Genomic DNA, 19,388 nt, shown 5'->3' with positions numbered 1-19,388 from the left:
TACTAGAAATAACTGCATACCTGCACGTGTCTCTGAGAGTTTCCCCCTCACTGAGCAGTTTTTGCCCCAAACACTCACTTATTATTGACCCACTTAAACGCGTGCTCTTGGTTTTTATCCGTTATGTTATATGCAGGCATTAAAATGAAACATGTATCATTACTGAAGGCAACTAAACATATGCCTTTCCCGCTCCCTGTCCCTTCTCCCTCCTTCCAGATCCGGGTGGTGAATGCATTCCGCAGCTCCATCTCCCTCTATGAGGGGCTGGAGAAGCCTGAGTCGCGAACATCAATCCACAACTTTATGACCCACCCTGAGTTTCGGATAGAGGACTCTGAGCCCCATATTCCCCTCATAGATGACACAGATGCAGAGGACGACGCTCCCACCAAGCGCAACTCTGCCAGCCCCCGAAACGCCACGCCCACACCACCCTCTCCCTCGCCCGGCACCACCGCTGCCCCCACCACGCCGATCTCCCTCTCCCCAAACCAGAACAATAACGCTGTGGAGAGCAGCAACCACCTCCTCCCAGAGGCCCCCAAATCAGGAACCCCTTCGGCCCCGGCGAGCCCCTTACACAGCCTGGAGACCTCCCTTTGATCCGGATCCGACCACGCTCCGCACACCACCACCACTTTTCTACCCGCCACCAAGGAGCTCAGCTCAGACAAAACGAACGAACACTCGGGGAGGAGAGACCAGGAGCTGGAAGGAGAGCGGAGTCTTGTGTGAGCTTGGCTTGGGCTGGACTAAAGCGCAGCAAACATTCAGAGGAATGTACGGCTTGGTGTGGATGCTTTGGTCTTTTACTTTGGTTCTTCTTAATATCCCGCTGAAACACATGGACTCTGTCTCCACCCCTCCTTCCTTGGTAATCTGTTTTTCTCGGTAAACAAGGGGTGATTATAAACTGAGATTGAAAGTGACCTGTTTTTATTAATCTATTATTATTATTATTATTATTATTATTATTATTTTAATTGAGAAGGGGAGGTCCTCCTCCTGGCTTGAAGATCATCTGTAAGAATCATGAAAGAACCTCTAGCTTCTCTTTTATCTGAATGGTGTTGTATATTTATCTCTTTGGCCCTTGCTCGTTCGAAACTTATTTTTGCTCCATTGGCTGTTAATATTTTGAGTTATTTATGTTTTTGGAAAAAACAGGTCTGTTTACAAAGTTTGTAGATACTTTTTTTTTTTCTGTTTGTAGGCAAAAGCGCTTCCTGATGTATAATGCAGAAAACTGAGACAGAATATAAACTGAATGAGGATTATTTCAGATACTGCTGTATTTTCAGGAAAAAAGGTGTTTCTATTGAAACTTAACTATTTTTGCCTGCAAGTTTTATTTGTTATATATTTGTAGATAAATATAGAACCTTCTAGCCAAACAGTGAAACACTAAGGCTTGTAGAGAAAAGAGGTCCATCGGGCGAGGTGTTTTTTTTTTTTTGTTTTTTTTTCTCACAGGAGACGGGACGGGAAAGACAATTAGGGCCTCTGTCCACTAACATAGCTCTAAATAGTACTTCTTCCATTTCTTCAATAGTTATCATGTGCACAAAACCTTCTGGAGTTTCTGGAATCTCTTTTCATTCATTATGTTGTGTTCAAGGATTTCCACATGTTGAAAGGTTCACTCATCAAAAGGGACTTTAGAAAATATCTGGGCCTGTATTTAGCAAGCATCTCAGATTGACGCCTAGGAGTGATGCCAACTGTTGGACTAGGAAACAAAGTCTTACCTCAGAGTGGGACACGAGGTCCTTACGGAGCCTCCAACATTCACAGTCTCTTACAGTACATCTTTGTTGTTCTAGAACACTTGGGAACCGTTAAATAAAAGTGTCTTCTTCTAGTAGCTGTTAGTTACATTTAGAAATGGCTGATCTTGTTGATCTAATGCAGGAAAATGCAAACAGCGTGGCTTGTGGGTGTATGATAATCTTAATTTATGCACATTAAGAGTAAAAAGTTTTTGTTTTTGCCAAAATCCATGAAAGCACTAAAATGACTCACTTTTTTTTTTTTTTTTTTGACAACTTAAGCTCAAATTAGTGCTGTTTTGTGAGCTGTTCAAACAGTGGACCTATTTTTCAATAATTAGCTCATATAGACTCAATGTGAATGTGCCTTGGCTACAATATTAATTTAAACTATGCTTATCCAATCATTTGCCATCTTACAAATTAATTACTGTTATTCCTACAGCTACAAGTAGAACCAAATAATAATAGTCTCAAATGTTAGTTTGCTGCGTTCCTCCCTCTGGATGCTTGATAAATATGGAGCCTGGTCTTTTTTTTTTTTTTTTTTTTTTTGGTGCATTTTGATGGTATTTTTGTTTTTCTCAGCAAAATGTTAGCCCCCCACCCCACCCCCAATGTACAATATTGACATTTGTTTACTCAGGCATAGAAGAAGTATTTAATTTAAAACAAATCTATAAAGAAAGAAACTTCAGCCTTTGTGTATTTAGATAGTAAAATATTGTCTTGGTCAACAAGCAAGTGAATTATTTTCATATCTCAATCCTTAAGATCATCATTTAGAACAAAGTTAACTTTTCAACTTCTGGAGGGTAAAAAAAAAAAAAAAAAAAAACTTTTTTTTTTTAATCACCCCTATCAGTAAGACTTCTTCCATCATGAATAAATGTTGCTGCATTTGATTTGTTTGTAAAATATTTTTGACACCTGATGTACTGGAAACGCTAAAGAATTGGACGTGCATTTTTCAAGAATAAAGACTAGGCATACACTGGTATCTATCTGCACAGGGTACTTTATTTCATAGCGTTCCTTGGAGGAAAAGAATTTTGATACAAATCATGATTAAAAAAAATTTACCTTTGTATTTTTATGACGATACTGATAATATCTTTCATCGTACTAAACCAATTTTGGATGATTTGACACCAATCGTGTTCTATGGGGAGGGTTTTGGCCACTAAAATGTGTGATGTTCTGGAATATTCATCTCAGGGTGCAAATGGTGTGAAAGTGAACAGGCCTCTTTGAGTTTGTATATTATCATACTTAATTCAATGTTTTGGAACGATGCTTGTCGAGCACACAGGATGACTCGGGCAGCAGGCTGCAGATTGTTCCTGCAGCCTTCTGACCGTCTTCACCTGAAGGGCCGTGGAGAGGGGAACGAGGTGAAAACGTTAAATCACAATGGTCTCTGAGGAAATAGTTTGTTTTCCTTCTTTTACAGATGACAAAACTGCAGCTAGGATTACATACAAAGTGAGAAGTTGACAAGAAGCGGAATTCATGTAAGGAGTTTGTTCTGTAGCTTCTTCCTGTAATGGGAATGAATGTTTTTCCATCTGTTTTATGGATTATTATTTTTTTATCTTTTAACATTTGGAAATAAAAGTACTTCATGTCTGTTTATCTTGAGCATTTTAAATGGATATTGTGATTGGATTTACATTTGAAACTTGTCGAGTAATGTGTATGGTTTTTAAAAATAAATGTATTTAGCCTAACTACAGGCTGATGTTTTTCTTTTACTGTATGCAGGTAATGTGGCAGAGGGGAAAGCCTGCATTTCTGTAGTAAAGACATGCAGACATCAGGCAGCAAATCACAGTGAGGATGATTTTCTCTCCAGATGAAAATGCCACTAATGAAAGAGTAGGTTCACATGTGAACAGGCTTGACATTCAATAGTGTCTTTGCAAATGTCATAAACAATGCAACAATATAAATGAAAAGTCCAAATCATAAAATGTATTAAAAGAAGCAAACATCCTAAACATATAAATAAGAAAATATTTACTGATTTATATATATTGTTTACTAATTAATATATAATATAGTTTGTTTGACTTGTAAAGTTTTATCTTTAGATATAATCTATACTGAATAAATGAAAATAAAGCCTATATCATAGATGATGTCACTGCACAAGTAGACCAGCAGAGGGCAGTAGACGTCTAGCTGGGCTTCTTCTACCATTTGAGGCCGTCACTTTCTCAAAGATTGTATATTAATACAAAGATGAGTCACCTGTTCACAATTGCCTTATCCGGAATTTATATACAGTAATTTGTATTATGTTACTGATGAACTTTATAAAAACACGTAAAGCATCTTAAATCAGCTGATAGTTATAGTCACGCTATATTAGCTTATGAAAATGAAAATTTCCCAGTCTGAATTTGAGAAGGCTTTGAGAGACACGTAAAAAGGAGCAGAGTGAGACGCCTGTGTCGTCACTCCTCTTTGCAGACGGTTGCTTTTTATTCCGCTCGGCAGGAACTGATTGTGCACAGATGGATCCTCATCACTGGGCGAAGGTCGCTAATACCTGTAAGTACTGTCCTCTGCTCTAATGAACACAGTCCACAGGCTGTGAAGTGCAGGACCTGAGCCGTGTTTGTTGCTCTCATGGGTTGGACGTTGTTACTTTCCTCTTTGAATCGATCCGTTTTAGCAGCTAGCTTGTTTTAATAGCATGAGCCCAGTCGTCTGTTGTGTGTTGTGTTCATGTGTTGGCACCTACACTGTCAGTAAATAGCCTGGTTCCTGCTACAGATAATACTCCTTCAGAACGTTGTCTTTTGTTCCAGGACTGCACCGATCAGAGGCATGACTGCGAATCCTCCACCGCTGAGCCCAAGATGAGAGAGTGGTGGATCCATGTGGGTTTGATCTGCATCCCGCTGGTAGCCGTCTACCTGCACATCCCGCCCCCTCAGCTCTCACCTGCCCTGCAGAAGTGGCAGAGTGCCGGCCAGCTGTTCCACTTCAGGGGCAGGGGAATCTTCTACAGAGGTAAGAAGGTCTCCCTCCACAGTAATGTGCCCCCACAGGGTGCCAGACTGTTGTTGAGTCTTTAGGAGGTGGGGGTTTCAGTGTTGTCTCCTCAAATCAGACTCCTACGGTGCTCTGGGCAGCTCAGATGTCGTCATCCTGCTGCACGGCTTCCCCACGTCCAGCTACGACTGGAACAAGGTCAAACACTACACACACTCACCGGTTGGTCAACACACACAGCCAAAAAATAAAAAAACAATGTCTGTTTGTTGTTATATGATCTTGATCACACAGATCTGGGAGCCGCTCACACAGCGCTTCCACCGGGTCATTGCACTGGACTTCCTGGGGTTTGGCTTCAGTGACAAGCCAGTGAGTAACATCTGTCTTGTATCGAGCAGCAGAGGAGGTGGAGCTCACCCCTGTGTGTGTGTGTATCACTCATTCTATAACTCATAACTCATTCTGTCCTGTGCCGGAACATCCCAGCGACCACACAGGTACTCCATATTCGAGCAGGCCAGTGTGGTGGAGGCCCTGGTGGCCCACTTGGGTCTGAGCAACCAGCGAGTCAATCTGGTGTCTCATGACTATGGAGACACGGTGGCCCTGGAGCTGCTCTACAGGTCTGTGTGTCTGTGTGAGTTACCAAAACGTTAAAATGACAAACGTCTAACCATCACTCCGTTTTTTTTTTTTTTTTGTCTCTCTTCAAACCAGGAGTGACCAAAATCGCACAGGTCACCTGACCTTAAACAGCCTGTGTCTTTCTAACGGAGGTACAGTGCAGTTTGTTTTCTTTGGTTTTACCTTCTGTAATTAGTGAGTTGGAAAAGAAATAAGATAAGAATTCAGAGATAATCAGAATTCTACATTAGTAGACCTACAGCGAAATATTTGGATCAGTCGGATAAAAGTTAGGATGCTGTGTAACTGGGGTTGGACTTTAAGGATGTGAAAGACGTGGTGACACTTTTATTTCCAACAGGAATATTTCCAGAAACACACTATCCACGGCTGATGCAGAGGGTGAGTCACAGGAGATGATGATGATGATGATGATGATTGATTGATTGATTTTTTAGTAGCTCTCTGACTGTCACAGTTCTTCTGAGATATTGTTTTGTCTTTAAAAGCTCCTGAAGGACTCCAGTATTTTGTCCCCACTTCTGATGCGTCTCACCAACTTTATGATCTTCCAGAAGGGGTAAGCAGAAAACTCATACCTGAATCTACCAGTGCACGTGCCGATACGTGCACGAGCCGATACATATTAGCTGTTTTTGTTGTCTGGCAGGATCGGAGAAGTGTTCGGTCCGTACACACAGCCCACTGACACTGAGTTCTGGGACATGTGGACGAGTTTACGCTACAACGACGGCAACCTAGCACTGGACAGGTGTGTGTTTCGTGTGCCCGCTCTGTGTTCCCTGCACACTGCTCCTCTCTCCGTTCACTCACTCCTGATCTGGTCCTCTGCCTCTTTCCTCAGCATTCTCCAGTACATCAACCAGAGGTTAAAACACAGGGAGCGCTGGGTGGGAGCGCTCACTTCCACTGTCGTCCCATGTGAGTGCACGCTTGTCTCAGACATCTTGGTGTGTGTGTGTGTAAATAAATCAAAGGGTGGCTTTTGTGTGGGCCATTCAGTTACTTAAGGTGTGTTAACCCAGCAGCCTCAGCAGAAGCTAAGCTGCTTACCCCTGAGGAGCAGGCTCCAGCTCCATCTGTGAGCCTGAGCTCTGTGTGTGTGTGTGTGTGTGTGTGTGTGTGTGTTTGTGTGTGTGCGCGTGTGTGTGTGTGTGTGTGTGTCAGCCACTGACACAGACTCATGAAACATAGCGAAACAGAGATATGTTAACATACCAAACTCGGCGTTTGGCTCAAACAACAGCCTCAGAGTTACTAGCGCCACAACGTGCACATACAGTGGGTATGGAAAGTATTCAGACCCCTTTAAATTTTTCACTCTTTGTGTCATTGCAGCCATTTGCCAAAATCAAAAAAGTTCATGTTATTTCTCATTAATGTACACTCAGCACCCCATCTTGACAGAAAAAAACAGAAATGTAGAAATTTTTGCAAATTTATTAAAAAAGAAAAACTGAAATATCACATGGTCATAAGTATTCAGACCCTGTGCTCAGTATTGAGTAGAAGCACCCTTTTGAGCTAGTACAGCCATGAGTCTTCTTGGGAATCATGCAACAAGTGTTTCACACCTGGATTTGGGGATCCTCTGCCATTCTTCCTTGCAGATCCTCTCCAGTTCTCTCAGGTTGGATGGTGAACGTTGGTGGACAGCCATTTTCAGGTCTCTCCAGAGATGCTCAATTGGGTTTAGGTCAGGGCTCTGGCTGGGCCAGTCAAGAACGGTCACAGAGTTGTCCCGAAGCCACTGCTTTGTTATTTTAGCTGTGTGCTTAGGGTCATTGTCCTGTTGAAAGGTGAACCTTCGGCCCAGTCTGAGGTCCTGAGCACTCTGGAAGAGGTTTTCTTCCAGGATATCTCTGTACTTGGCTACATTCATCTTTCCTTCAATTGCAACCAGTCGTCCTGTCCCTGCAGCTGAAAAACACCCCCACAACATGATGCTCCCACCACCATGTTTCACTGTAGGGATTGTATTGGGCAGGTGATGAGCAGTGCCTGGTTTTCTCCACACATACCGCTTAGAATTAATGCCCAAAAGTTCAATCTTGGTCTCATCAGACCAGAGAATCTTAATTCTCATAGTCTGGGAGTCCTTCATGTGTTTTTTGGCAAACTCTATGTGGGCTTTCATGTGTCTTGCACTGTGGAGAGGCTTCCGTCGGGCCACTCTGCCATAAAGCCCCGACTGGTGGAGGGCTGCAGTGATAGTTGACTTTGTGGAACTTTCTCCCATCTCCCTACTGCATCTCTGGAGCTCAGCCACAGTGATCTTTGGGTTCTTCTTTACCTCTCTCACCAAGGCTCTTCTCCCACGATTGCTCAGTTCTGGTCGTCCCAAACTTTTTCCATTTGAGGATTATGGAGGCCACTGTGCTCTTAGGAACCTTGAGTGCTGCAGAAATTCTTTTGTAACTTTGGCCAGATATGTGCCTTGCCACAATTCTGTCTCTGAGCTCCTTGGGCAGTTCCTTCGACCTCATGATTCTCATTTGCTCTGACATGCACTATGAGCTGTAAGGTCTTATATAGACAGGTGTGTGCCTTTCCTAATCAAGTCCAATCAGTTTAATTAAACACAGCTGGACTCCAATGAAGGAGCAGAACCATCTCAAGGAGGATCAGAAGAAATGGACAGCATGTGAGTTAAATATGAGTGTCACTGCAAAGGGTCTGAATACTTATGACCATGTGATATTTCAGTTTTTCTTTTTTAATAAATTTGCAAAAATTTCTACATTTCTGTTTTTTTCTGTCAAGATGGGGTGCTGAGTGTACATTAATGAGAAATAAAATGAACTTTTTTGATTTTGGCAAATGGCTGCAATGACACAAAGAGTGAAAAATTTAAAGGGGTCTGAATACTTTCCGTACCCACTGTATTTTCATGTGTTACTCTCTCACCTCTGTGCTCTTCCCCTCATCCCTCCCCTCTCTGACCCACTTTCTTCCATCTTGCCTTTCAGTGCACATGATCTACGGGCCCCTGGACCCAGTCAACCCTTATCCCCAGTTCATCCGTCTTTACCAGTGAGTGCCCTCATCTCCATTTGTTAAACCCTGTACAGATGATCAGAGCCACACCTCTTCTTCAGCTCAGTCAAATTAAAGGACATTTTTTTGAATATTTACTCTAAATGTTTAAGTGTGTGAGTGCCACGTACATTAGTTTCATCATTTTCACTGCATACTGTAGTAAAGCCTGATTTTCACCACATATTATACTTAGCTGTGTTTTTTAACTACTATGGTAAGTCGTGAAGTCATGTCATACAATACTAAGATATCTTTTAACCAACTGTTAGGGTAGAATTTTCCTTGTACTACAGTAATTCAAATTTGTTACCAAATACTATAGTAAGGCATGTTTTTCCCACATACAATGCTTTGCCAAGTCTTTGCCTTTTTGCTATTTTGTTCCCTTACAACCTGAAATTGAAATCAATTGATTTACAAAGGATTTATGTTTACACGACATGCTTACAACAAAATATTTTGTGTGCAGCAAACAACAGACTAAACAGAAAACTTGGGTGTGGATGATTATTTACCCCCTAAATTTATTTTGTAGCAAAGGAAGTGAATAGAAATGCACACACCAATTTTCAGTTTTTTTATGTGTAGATCAACTACATAAAAGCCAAATAAAAGTCCATTTAAATTCCAGGTTATGCAACAAAATAGGGAAAAGGGTGAATACTTTTGCGAGGCTTTGTACTATACAGTACTTAGCCATGTATTTTACTTTTTTTACACTGAATGCTATAGTGAAGTGGATCGTCGCCACACAATATTCCTTACAAAAATATACTATGCTTAAAGTTTATTTTATTAGGTAAACCTCAGTAAAGTAAATTGTATACTTTATGTAGTAACTACACGAATATCATTGTACTGGTAGTACATTTTTAAGTGTACTATTTACATTATTAAATTATAGTATTTTATATGAAAATACATCTTAGTATATTATTGTGTAAAAAATGTCTCAGTACAGTATGGAGTTTAAAAAAATGCCTTAGTAGGCTTATTAAAGTATTTTATGTAAAAAATGCATTTTCCAATAGTATTTTTAAAATATGTCTTAATATAGTTTGAAAAATTCACCTTAGTACCACATATTATGTTAAGGTATGATTTTCATCACATTCAGTAATAAGGTGCATTGTTTAACACATCATATAGTAAAGTCACAATTCTTGGTTCTCCAACAGTGTAGTTAATGGTTTTCACCAAAGGAAATCGATGGTAGACCTTAGCACATGTATTTCTCCTTGAAGAGGTTGTAGTGGATCAAATGTTTCCTTCATGCTGGATAAGAGCTGACCTAACTTGTAACTCCACTATTTGTAAAGGCTGCTGGGTCTGGGTCATCTGCTTCAAAAAGCAGGTGAATGGGTCAATGCTGGTGTCATCCCCTGTCACAATGTGTTTCCCCTCAATACCTTGAGCTCCACCTAACCTAATCCTGACAATAAGCACCAAGAAGGGGAGGAAAGGGGAGGAAATGGGAGGAGAGGGTGAGAAAATGGGAGGAGAGGGTGAGGAAATGGGAGGAGAGGGTGAGAAAGGGGGGGGAGAGGGTGAGGAAATGGGAGGAGAGGGTGAGAAAGGGGGAGGGGAAAGGGGCGGGACCTTTTTTTTTTTTTTGGGTCGTCTTTCATGTTTTTACCTGTCAAATATGACTAACAGCAGTATATTAGTGTGAAGGAGTTGGTGTAGTGGTAGTGTAAGGGGTTTGGCTACCAGAGATTAAGGGTTCAAATCCCACTAAAAGCAGGGGGTTTTATAAAAACTTTCTTACTGAAACGTAAACTGTTATTATATAAGTTACACCCTCTCCTTCTGGGCAGGGACTGAGTCTCCTGCTGGTCTTGAACCACCAACCTCCTGCTCTCAGGCCCTCTGCCTTTCCTCTTCACCACCTCTTCTCACACTTATATATAGTTCTCGTGTAATCATGAACCTAATAAGGAGCATTTCTGGACAAATTAACAAAGCTGTCTCTGGCAAGATTTGAACCAACATCTTATAGAAGACATCAGCATGCAAGTTCTCTGACTGTTCCTCTACACTATTGGAGGAACATAGAAAAATGAGTGCAGAACACCTATTTGTGTCAGTTTTCTTTCCATCTGGACCTACATTGAAAGGGTGAGAAAAGGGGAGGTGGCTGCATGGACAGCCAAGGTTCTTCCTTGGACACTATAGCCCAGTGCTTTTCTGCATTAAGTGCTTTTCTGCATTAAGACTCTTCATTACAAATATGACTCTTGTCTCTGCAGGCAGCTGGTCCAGAGGTCGACAATCACTATTTTGGATGAACACATCAGTCACTACCCTCAGCTGGAAGATCCTACTGGCTTCCTTAATGCATATTTCAATTTTATTCACTCTTTCTGAAGGGATACTCAATGCTGCTGCCATGTTAAGGTAATGGATTCTGATGATTGGAACCAGGAGCAATGCTGCATTATTTTGAGATTTAATCACTTGATGGGTTCATTCAAGTTATCGATCCCTGAAATGCCACTTACTGCCATGGAGAGCATAAAATGTGAGCTTAAAGAAGCATTAATTGTACTTTATGCAACTGACTAACTCCTGTGACAGAGTGGAATTAATGAACCCTACACTAAGTTATCCTGGGTTGTGTGATTATTATTAAGCTCTCTGATTCCCTCTATTTCCTGTTTAAGTCCTGCAATCAGCTGCATTCTTATTGAATTTTGATATGACTTTATACATTTCTCTTGATGATGTTGGGAAAAAATGTCAAATAAAATTAGTTTTGTAAGAAAAAAAAAAAAACACTCAACAATGAAATGATGTTTCATGAGACTCTATTGTTGATTTGACAGAAAAATGTTCTTACTGCCAAGAAACATGAGGGCCAGCAGACAGTATAAAGGAAACATTTACATATACGTTTACATACTAGAAGTAAAACAATGTTTTTCAGGTTGGACAGTGTCACCAATATAATCACAATAGCATTATATATTTCATATTAGAGCAGTGGAAAAAAAAAAACAAAAAAACAAAAAAAAAACAAGATTCAGTTTTCGTTTTGCGGAGATGGAAGGTCTTGAGTTGGCACAAAGGCGCTGAGTGAGAATTTTACCCCACAGAGGCCAAAATGACGTCAACAACCGTCTCTTCCCCGCTGCGCACTGTCACCTGCATGGTGACACCATCTGCTAGTGCCAAGCGAGCACGGACAAGCGCATCGTGACCACCGCGAAACACACCTGGGCAGAGAGGGAGGGAGAGCTGTCAGTACAGCTGATGCCATCAATCAAATCATGTCAAAACCTTCATTCAGCAGACACTTTTAAAAACACCCACCAGCAAGGAGGAGGACATGCGAGTTCTTGTTTTCAGGAACTTTGTCTGAGCGCTCACATGGCTGCATTCCCAGGAAGCTGATGATGTTACCAACCGCCTCTGTAGACCAGACAGTCACATTGCATTTGCTGTAAGCTCTGATATGAGATGTGTGTGTATGTATATATATATATATATATATATATATATACCCTTTTAACTACCAATGAAATACTTTTTGTACAGCCACCTTAATCTTTGAATTTATGATGTAAGCCTAAATCCTGATTGTGCATACCATCGAGAGTCCGTACAGATGACAGGGCAAAGGTCTCTTCCTTCTCAAAATCATCTCCCACTTCTTCCCACGCTGCTCCAAAATTTGGTTTCAAAACCTTCTGGATGTGGTCTGCAACTGTCACCTCCAGATCCTCCAGCTAAACAAGAGCAGAGCAGAGAGGGACAAGCAGACAGAAGGTCCAAAGATGACAAGAATTGGGGATAGAAGCAAACAAAAGAAGAGAGGCAATGACTGAAATTACACCAAGATTTTTCCCCTTAGTTACATGTTGATAGTTTTTACTGTCTATGCTGTGACTACATACCACGTATTCGTCGTCGTAGCCATCATCATCAGGCTCTCCTGTGTTGGGGTCACAGTCTCTGACCAGATACTTCATAGTGCAGCTAAAGGTACAAGACACTGAGGACAGACAGGACATTTCAACATTTTCGTCCATACAGTCAATGGTGCTTCTCACCTTACTCAGGACCACACTAAGCTTATTATTGTGGAGTTGGTGCATGCAACGATGGGATCAATATTAATATACCTTTGGGCTGCTACATGACTTTACACTTTATATGTTTGTGAGCTAAATTTTATGAACAGCCATAATAATTTACTGTTATTGTCAGTGTCCCAACAAGCCCAGTGACATCCCAGTTCTCCTACCAGCGGTGGGGTCGTCGTCAGGCAGCCGAACCAGAGTGTAGGAGGAACCAGGCTGACTGTAGGGCAGGCTGGGTGCAGGGATGTACTGTATCACTTCATAAGCCTCTGACGGCTCCATCTGTACTACAACCTAAAATAAAGAACTACCTGTTACAGTCACATCAAATTTGTTCCAAGTCTTTTGGCATCTGTCTGAAATCTTGACACACTCAAAACAGATAAATATAAAATATGCATGTTAACAAAAAGCCAAAGATCATTAATCAAAAATGATCATGACATGAAATTGCCAGCTGGTACCTTCTGCAGAAGCTGGTCATTCAGAGTGTTTGTGCAGTCAAACTGGAACACCATGTGTCTAGCGAAGGTGTGTTTAACACAGCGCACCACATATTCTGTTTCAGCCTCTGTCAGCTGCACCGGCTCAGAAGACTTGAAGAGTGGGCCGAGACTCTGGAACTCTGGGATGGACGCCAGTTGTTCTGTCAGGATGAAAAGCAGAAACATTAAAACCAAGAGACCAACATTTTGTGAGCTAATCAGACTACACTGCATAAGATGGCAAATATTGGTGTTTAATTCCATGTTCTGAAACCAATGAAGGACAGACGGTGTTTACAGTCTTACCCTGATAAATGTCCTGGCGTGATGGGGCCAACTTTTCTGGCAATTTGCTGGTAGCAACAGGAGCAATTTCTGTGAGGGGAAACAAAACAACAGTTTTTCAGTTGAGTATAAAAATGAAAAGAAAGTCTTTATGTTAGTAAATGGGCCATGTGGCTGTACCTGTTTTTTGTTCGGTGATAGGAGTGGTGGCCAGGGGCACGGTCTTCATGTCGAAGGGTTTCTCTGAGGGCTCCAAAGTGTACTGGTGGAGGGACTTCTCCAGGCCCGGGATGGAAACAGACAAACCTGAGAGCAACACACAGAAGAGACTTTAACAATCAACATTTTCACTTCACGTGTTTAATTTTTGCCCTCTCACCTGAAGCATGCTGAGCACATAAGACTTGATCATTCTTCTAACTAAAATCCATAACAGTTAAATCCAGAACAGAAAAGCTTGTGTGTGTGTCTTTACCATTGAAGATGTAGGCAGCATTCAGAGCCTTCTGCTTCTGCTGCAGCACATTCATGTAGAAAGTAGCTCTGTCACGCACCTCATCATCACTGTCCATCATACACCTGTGAGATCATAGGTATTAAAGTCAGACTACACCACAAATTTAAACAGTGTAAGGCATACAGTATATTTACAACAATAAAATTCCAAATAACTGAACAATTCTGTGTTTTGCTGAGGAAGATGAAATGAGGAGATACACAGCTACACAAGAAAAAAAGAAACTAATGAAAAACCAATGTCTACCTCTGCATGAGAACCAGGACGCTCGGCAGCAGGTCGTCATTCTGAGCTCCAAATTTAGCCAAAGCGCTGACCGCAGCTGAGCGTGGAAGAAAAAAAATCCAATGTGGTCACAAAATGTAACTAATGTCCCTCTAAAGTAAGATATCACTGACAAAGATGTGTGGATATTTAAGATCAATCTCTAAAGCCATGAAGTAAAACTGGAAAAGAAATTCAATATTGTGGTGCATAGTGAGATTCACTCAGTCTCTCCCTCACCTGCACGAACAGCCTCGCTCTCCAGCACCACTCGGTTGAAAATGAAGCGGATGTACTTGGATGGTTGAGGTGTGCGTGGGCCCTCTTTGCCCAGCAGGTGCAGGATCTTTGTGGCTAACACCGTGTGCTCGCAGTCCTCGATGAACTCGCACAGGTGAGCTAAACCTGTCTCTTTGCTCTCTGGGTTCTCCTCGATGATGCCAATGATGCAGTCCACGATGGCCCGCTTGTATTCAAACCCACCCTGCAGGGAGAGGAGAGATGGTCACTGTCAGGGCTCAGCTTAGAAGTCAAAAACAACTGGAACATACTCTGTCAGCTGTAATTGAGCAATAACAATCTGAATACTTGGTAAAAGAGTAAATAATGTAGGAAAAGGCCTACAAGCTTTCAAAAACTGTGATTACAATATTTATCTTTAAAGAAACATGTCTGTATAGGCAGCAGAACAATGCTAATGAAGCTAGCCAGATCAAGGAAAGACTACATGATCGACTTACATCATCTCTGAGCATGTTGGACAAGAAGTTCATCATGACGCTGTGCTTCCTGGGATACTTCTGACACAGAGCGCTGATGGCCTGCACCACCACCACCTGGAACAAACAAGCGTCAGGGACGGGAAACAGATCAATATAACAGGATTAGAGAAGTTGGACAAAGCTGTGAAATTCATTTTAGAATCTTTTGTGGGCACAAGAGCTAAAATCTACAGGGATTTAAAAAAAATAAAACATCTTAACTTGTCACATTCTCACTTTCAACAAAATCTTATGACAACGATATCACTGGTTTTCTGGTTTCACACAAGCCCAACTGTTAACCCAGAGCAAGGGAGGCAGGCAACACGCTAACATAACAGCTAAAGAGGAATCATTCATCATAGCACCTCTAAGCCTGTGTGTATAAATTTTGTTGTATTATGTGAATCAAAACAAAAATGTCGGACCTTGAATTCATCTGAGATCTCAGAAACAAATGAGGAAATCTGCTTCATGAGTCGGTCCACGCTGCTCTCGCTGCCAGTCTTGAGCAGGGTGGTGATGGCCAGTGTGGCAATGCTCCGGTTTGAGTCAGTGATCAAGTTCTCCAGGTCCAGGTTACATGCAGTAACAGCTGATGGATGTTTCATCGCCACCTGGTGGACACAAAAAAGAAAACGTCAGTGTGAAGTGGTCCAAAACAATTGACTGTTTTTGTCAAACGTAAACACAATGCTGTCAAAAAAGGTAAAAAAATAAAGTACTGCAAACTTTTAGATTTTATTGCTTTAATACATTTTCAACTTGTGAATAGCTCAAAATAAATGTAAAAAAAGTTATAATTAGGAAGTGATTTGTGCTTATATATTATAAAACAGGCCATGTAGAGAAGGGATGGCGAGTGAAGCTGTACCTTGTTGAGGGTCCTCACTGCAGCGTATCTCAGGGCAGCTTTAGGAGAACTGCAGAAGAGCTGCAGCACTGCAGGACACACACATGTAATTATTCAAGACTCATTAGCATGTAAGAAGAACAGACCACTTCATTACTTAAAAATGCTTGAATTCTGTCTGCACAGCAGTCATGCTATAACCAAAATCAATCACAGAATTAGATAGTTAGATTTCCTTTGAGTCAACAATACAAACAAAATAACCCAGAAAGAGTGCATGGGATGTAGGGAACATACTGACCTGACACAGCAGGAGCCAGCTCCCTGGCTGTACAGTTGGGCATATGCACGATTGCAGAAGCAGCCTCATATACTACCATCTCATTCTTGTTCCTCAGGCAGCTCTCAATGAAGTCAAACAAGGGGCTGTCATGACTGTAAACATAACGATAAAATACAACGCTGTGAATAACCTCACAACATCACATCAACCCTGCTGTTTGCACCATCTATATAACTTATCAGGTGGGAACCAGCTGTTTCTATTTGTGTATGAAATTACTGCAGGTTTGCTCACCCTCCCTCAGTCTCATCCAGCAGTTTGCTGGCAATCCGGATGAGCATGCAGTAGGCAAAGGGAGACTTGAGACCAGACTTGGTGAACTTGTTGAGCATCTTGGTAACAGCAAGACGGTCATTCTTCCTGAGGTGATACAGCAGGCCGAGGGCGTGGTACTGGAGGACAGAACACACAGACAGCAGTTTTGAAATTAAACTGTTTTTATCAAACTAACCACCCTGGTATATTATATCTGTAATTGATATGTGTTTAAATAAAAGTCCAGCTATGCCACACCTCAACATACACATACACACATTACTGGTTCAGGTAAATATCAATATGACTTCTCATATCTGTTTGCATGTCTGTATTATCCACCTGGACCATGATGTTGTCACTGGAAGCAGCTTCCTGGGCTTCATTCACCCAACGCTTCACCACATCATAGCTCATCTTCACCATGTGCTGCACACATCAAAGCAGAAAGGACTTCATCACTCACAAACAGTGGAATTAATCATGATGCAAACCAATTCTAACAAATTCTTCTTTCTGGGTTAGTAGTGGATTGCACACTGTGTCATCCCTTACCAGTGAGGAGACCAGAGCTGAACTGGACACACTGGGCACCTTGTCCACAATAGCCTGCTTCATGTACCTCTCAATGGCCTGCAGCATAGTGGTCTGTGGGGAAGAAGGGCAACATGTAACAGAAAGGTGTAACATTCTCTTAATGACTTTATATTTCTTAATTAAAATGTATAGAGTTAAATATATACAGATTTTTTGAATGTGATAACAAGAGATGGGAAGAGAAAGGAAACAAATGACATAACACTCACATCTGTAATCCTGCAGAGGGCTCTGATAGCAGGTCCTCGGTAGACATCTTCCTTCCCAGTCATATCCTTGGTCAGGCTGTGAAATTTAACAAGAATTAAAACTATAAGACTAGTCAAGTCTTTTGAGGACAAGCCTCAAGTCAAGAGTCAGGTTACTGTGTGTGTGACTTAGGGGCAGTCATGGCCTAATGGATAGGAAGTTTGACTTGTAACCTGAAAATTGCAGGTTCAAGCCTCAGGTCTGGCAGGGAAATTGTCGGTGGCACGTAGCAAACAGAGTGGTATATGCAAGGCGCATATATATATATATATATATATATATATATATATATATATATATATATATATACTTGAGCAAGGAGCCCCAACTGATCCCCGGGCGCCGCAGCATTGGCTGCCCCGTGTGTGTGCACTTGGGATTGGCTTAAAAAGCAGGGAAACAAACCTGCTAGTGACAATGATGACATCCTCAGAGATGTTGGCCATCTCTTTGATGGTAAGGTAGCACATTCTCCTCAGAGTTTGCTGAGAGGGAAAGAATATAAATATATATTTATATATAGACCAGTTCAAGACCACACTGCTGGGTCTAAAATGGAATCAACAGTGTAAAATATCTTACATCATTGGACTGAAAGAGCCTGGTCATGGCAAAGAAGGCCTCAGTGGCCTCTGTGGTTCCAAAATGTTCTCCCTAAATAAACAGAAGAATGACAGGTAAGATGTTAAGATGAATAGACAGACAACAGTTCAGTATATTCCAATAAAGACTTCAGGCTTTGGTCAAACTCCTCTCTTACCTGGTTGAGGAGGTAAATAATCTTGGTGAGAATGTGGAGACATCTCCTTGGGTTGATGGGGGTCTCATTGAAGATGCGCGCCTGCAAACAAGAAGAGTCGTCACAGCTCTTTTCTAATACCATATATCTTTCTACTCTACTGTGTGTTGTCAGTGCAGAAACAAAATGAAGTGCAGTGTTTACCTCTTGCAACACTGCACTCTTCTCCAGGTGTTGGAAAGGGTTCGACCCACTTCCTAAACGTGGAAACGGTACAGTGACACATGCAAACTCAATCTTTTTAAAGAAACACACATGCACACTTGCAGACAGATGTTAGCTTCAGCAACACGCCTGCTAACTCACAAACCCGACACTGCTAACTGAAGCTAATGCTAACACGGGTAGTGAAGATTGGTATATTTCTGTCAACAGAAATCACAGCTACCATTAGAAATACAACCACAAACCAGTTTACAACCGACCTCAATCAGAACTAGTGCTAGATAACCAGACATTCACTTGAAAAACACGGCTGAGGTCCATTTATCCTGACAGTCTTCATTTTAGCGAACAAGCTAACTAGCTCCGAATAAACAACGAACAACTAAACACTCCGGACACAATTTGTTCTTTTGTTTATATGATGCCAATAATTAAAATAAAAACTGTCCAATCTCACCAGACTCCTCGTCCTTCTTATCAAACTTTTTAATCATGTTGACAGGACGAAGCTGACGGATCTCTCAGCCTCTCTCAGGATAAACTAGCTAGCTACTTCCACGTAGCCAAACTAAAACTCTCTTCCTGTTGAAGCGTCCACGTCGACGGAACATACGTCATATTACGCCAGACGCACACCACGTCCTCACAGACGTCCGGCAGACGTAGAGTATTAAATCTAACAGAGCAGAGTTTATTGCATAGGTTAGAGCAACACGTGTAGCAGGGCGTTAATAAGGAATGATGATAAATAAAATGGAATTGTTTTGCGTTTATTCAAAGCGGGTTCTTTATATTGTGCTTTAGTATTAGTATCATATAGTATCATGAACATTTATAATTCAATTGCAAAAGTGAACCTGGAACCTTTGGAGCTCGAGAGCATTTGCCCATTTTTCCAGACTGGTAAACCAACCTTGTGGAGGACTATAACGAGAAAAATGTTTTGGAAGAGGCCGAGGACCAGCATTATAGCACCTAGGCAAAAACTCAAATATACTCAGGAAATAAAAGTGATGCATGAAGAGTGAGGACACGCTCGTTTTATTTACCTAGAGCAGCGTGACCAAGGCTGCACACCTGCTGAGATGATTTACAACCTGCCCTGTCATTATTGTAAATGACCACAAGGTGTCGACATTGTTCTGAGTCTTGTGTAGGGGCAGATGAACTCTAACCCTCTAAACTGCGTTAGTTTGGCCACTGACAGAGTTTTGACCGGTATTGGCTAGTGAGATTTCCTAACCTCAGACCTGTTGCCTACTGACTAGATC

At 41.6% G+C, this 19,388-nt stretch overlaps 3 protein-coding genes across 8 annotated transcripts in view; 2 read left to right on the top strand and 1 right to left on the bottom strand.

Annotated features, from left to right (window-relative positions):
* The window catches only part of atp2b1a (ATPase plasma membrane Ca2+ transporting 1a), a 43,507-nt gene extending 40,920 nt beyond the window's left edge, over window positions 1-2,587 (top strand). For all 6 annotated transcript variants that reach the window (XM_026326816.1, XM_026326812.1, XM_026326815.1 and 3 more), the window contains one exon: window positions 220-2,587. In XM_026326816.1, the coding sequence (XP_026182601.1) occupies window positions 220-606 (387 nt within the window). In that variant the 3' untranslated portion in view covers window positions 607-2,587. The remainder of the gene's footprint in view (window positions 1-219) is intronic.
* A 1,608-nt stretch (window positions 2,588-4,195) lies between these two features.
* Window positions 4,196-11,252, top strand: mest (mesoderm specific transcript). Its single transcript, XM_026327157.1, has 12 exons — window positions 4,196-4,328; window positions 4,589-4,793; window positions 4,894-4,973; window positions 5,070-5,147; window positions 5,265-5,401; window positions 5,496-5,554; window positions 5,764-5,804; window positions 5,912-5,982; window positions 6,073-6,174; window positions 6,268-6,344; window positions 8,393-8,456; window positions 10,712-11,252. Exons 2-12 carry the CDS (start codon window positions 4,640-4,642, stop codon window positions 10,827-10,829), a joined length of 981 nt encoding a protein of 326 aa, XP_026182942.1. The 5' UTR covers window positions 4,196-4,328; window positions 4,589-4,639; the 3' UTR covers window positions 10,830-11,252.
* On the bottom strand, window positions 11,253-18,709 carry copg2 (COPI coat complex subunit gamma 2). Its single transcript, XM_026327155.1, has 24 exons — window positions 18,575-18,709; window positions 18,097-18,149; window positions 17,914-17,994; window positions 17,736-17,807; window positions 17,559-17,638; window positions 17,114-17,189; window positions 16,863-16,955; window positions 16,650-16,736; window positions 16,287-16,444; window positions 16,011-16,144; window positions 15,731-15,798; window positions 15,285-15,473; window positions 14,836-14,931; window positions 14,336-14,579; window positions 14,078-14,153; window positions 13,790-13,893; window positions 13,495-13,620; window positions 13,336-13,404; window positions 13,009-13,190; window positions 12,709-12,838; window positions 12,359-12,456; window positions 12,052-12,190; window positions 11,775-11,873; window positions 11,253-11,677 (listed from the first exon to the last, which is right to left on the bottom strand). The coding sequence occupies exons 1-24, from the start codon at window positions 18,609-18,611 to the stop codon at window positions 11,547-11,549; spliced, it is 2,622 nt and encodes an 873-aa protein (XP_026182940.1). The 5' UTR covers window positions 18,612-18,709; the 3' UTR covers window positions 11,253-11,546.
* Window positions 18,710-19,388: the final 679 nt, after the last annotated feature.

This window comes from Mastacembelus armatus, chromosome 23, assembly GCF_900324485.2.
Source record: "Mastacembelus armatus chromosome 23, fMasArm1.2, whole genome shotgun sequence".
In the NCBI taxonomy this organism is placed as follows: Eukaryota; Metazoa; Chordata; class Actinopteri; order Synbranchiformes; family Mastacembelidae; genus Mastacembelus; species Mastacembelus armatus.
The sequence above is the reverse complement of the archived record's forward strand: the minus strand, read 5'-3'. Positions and strand labels throughout refer to the sequence as shown.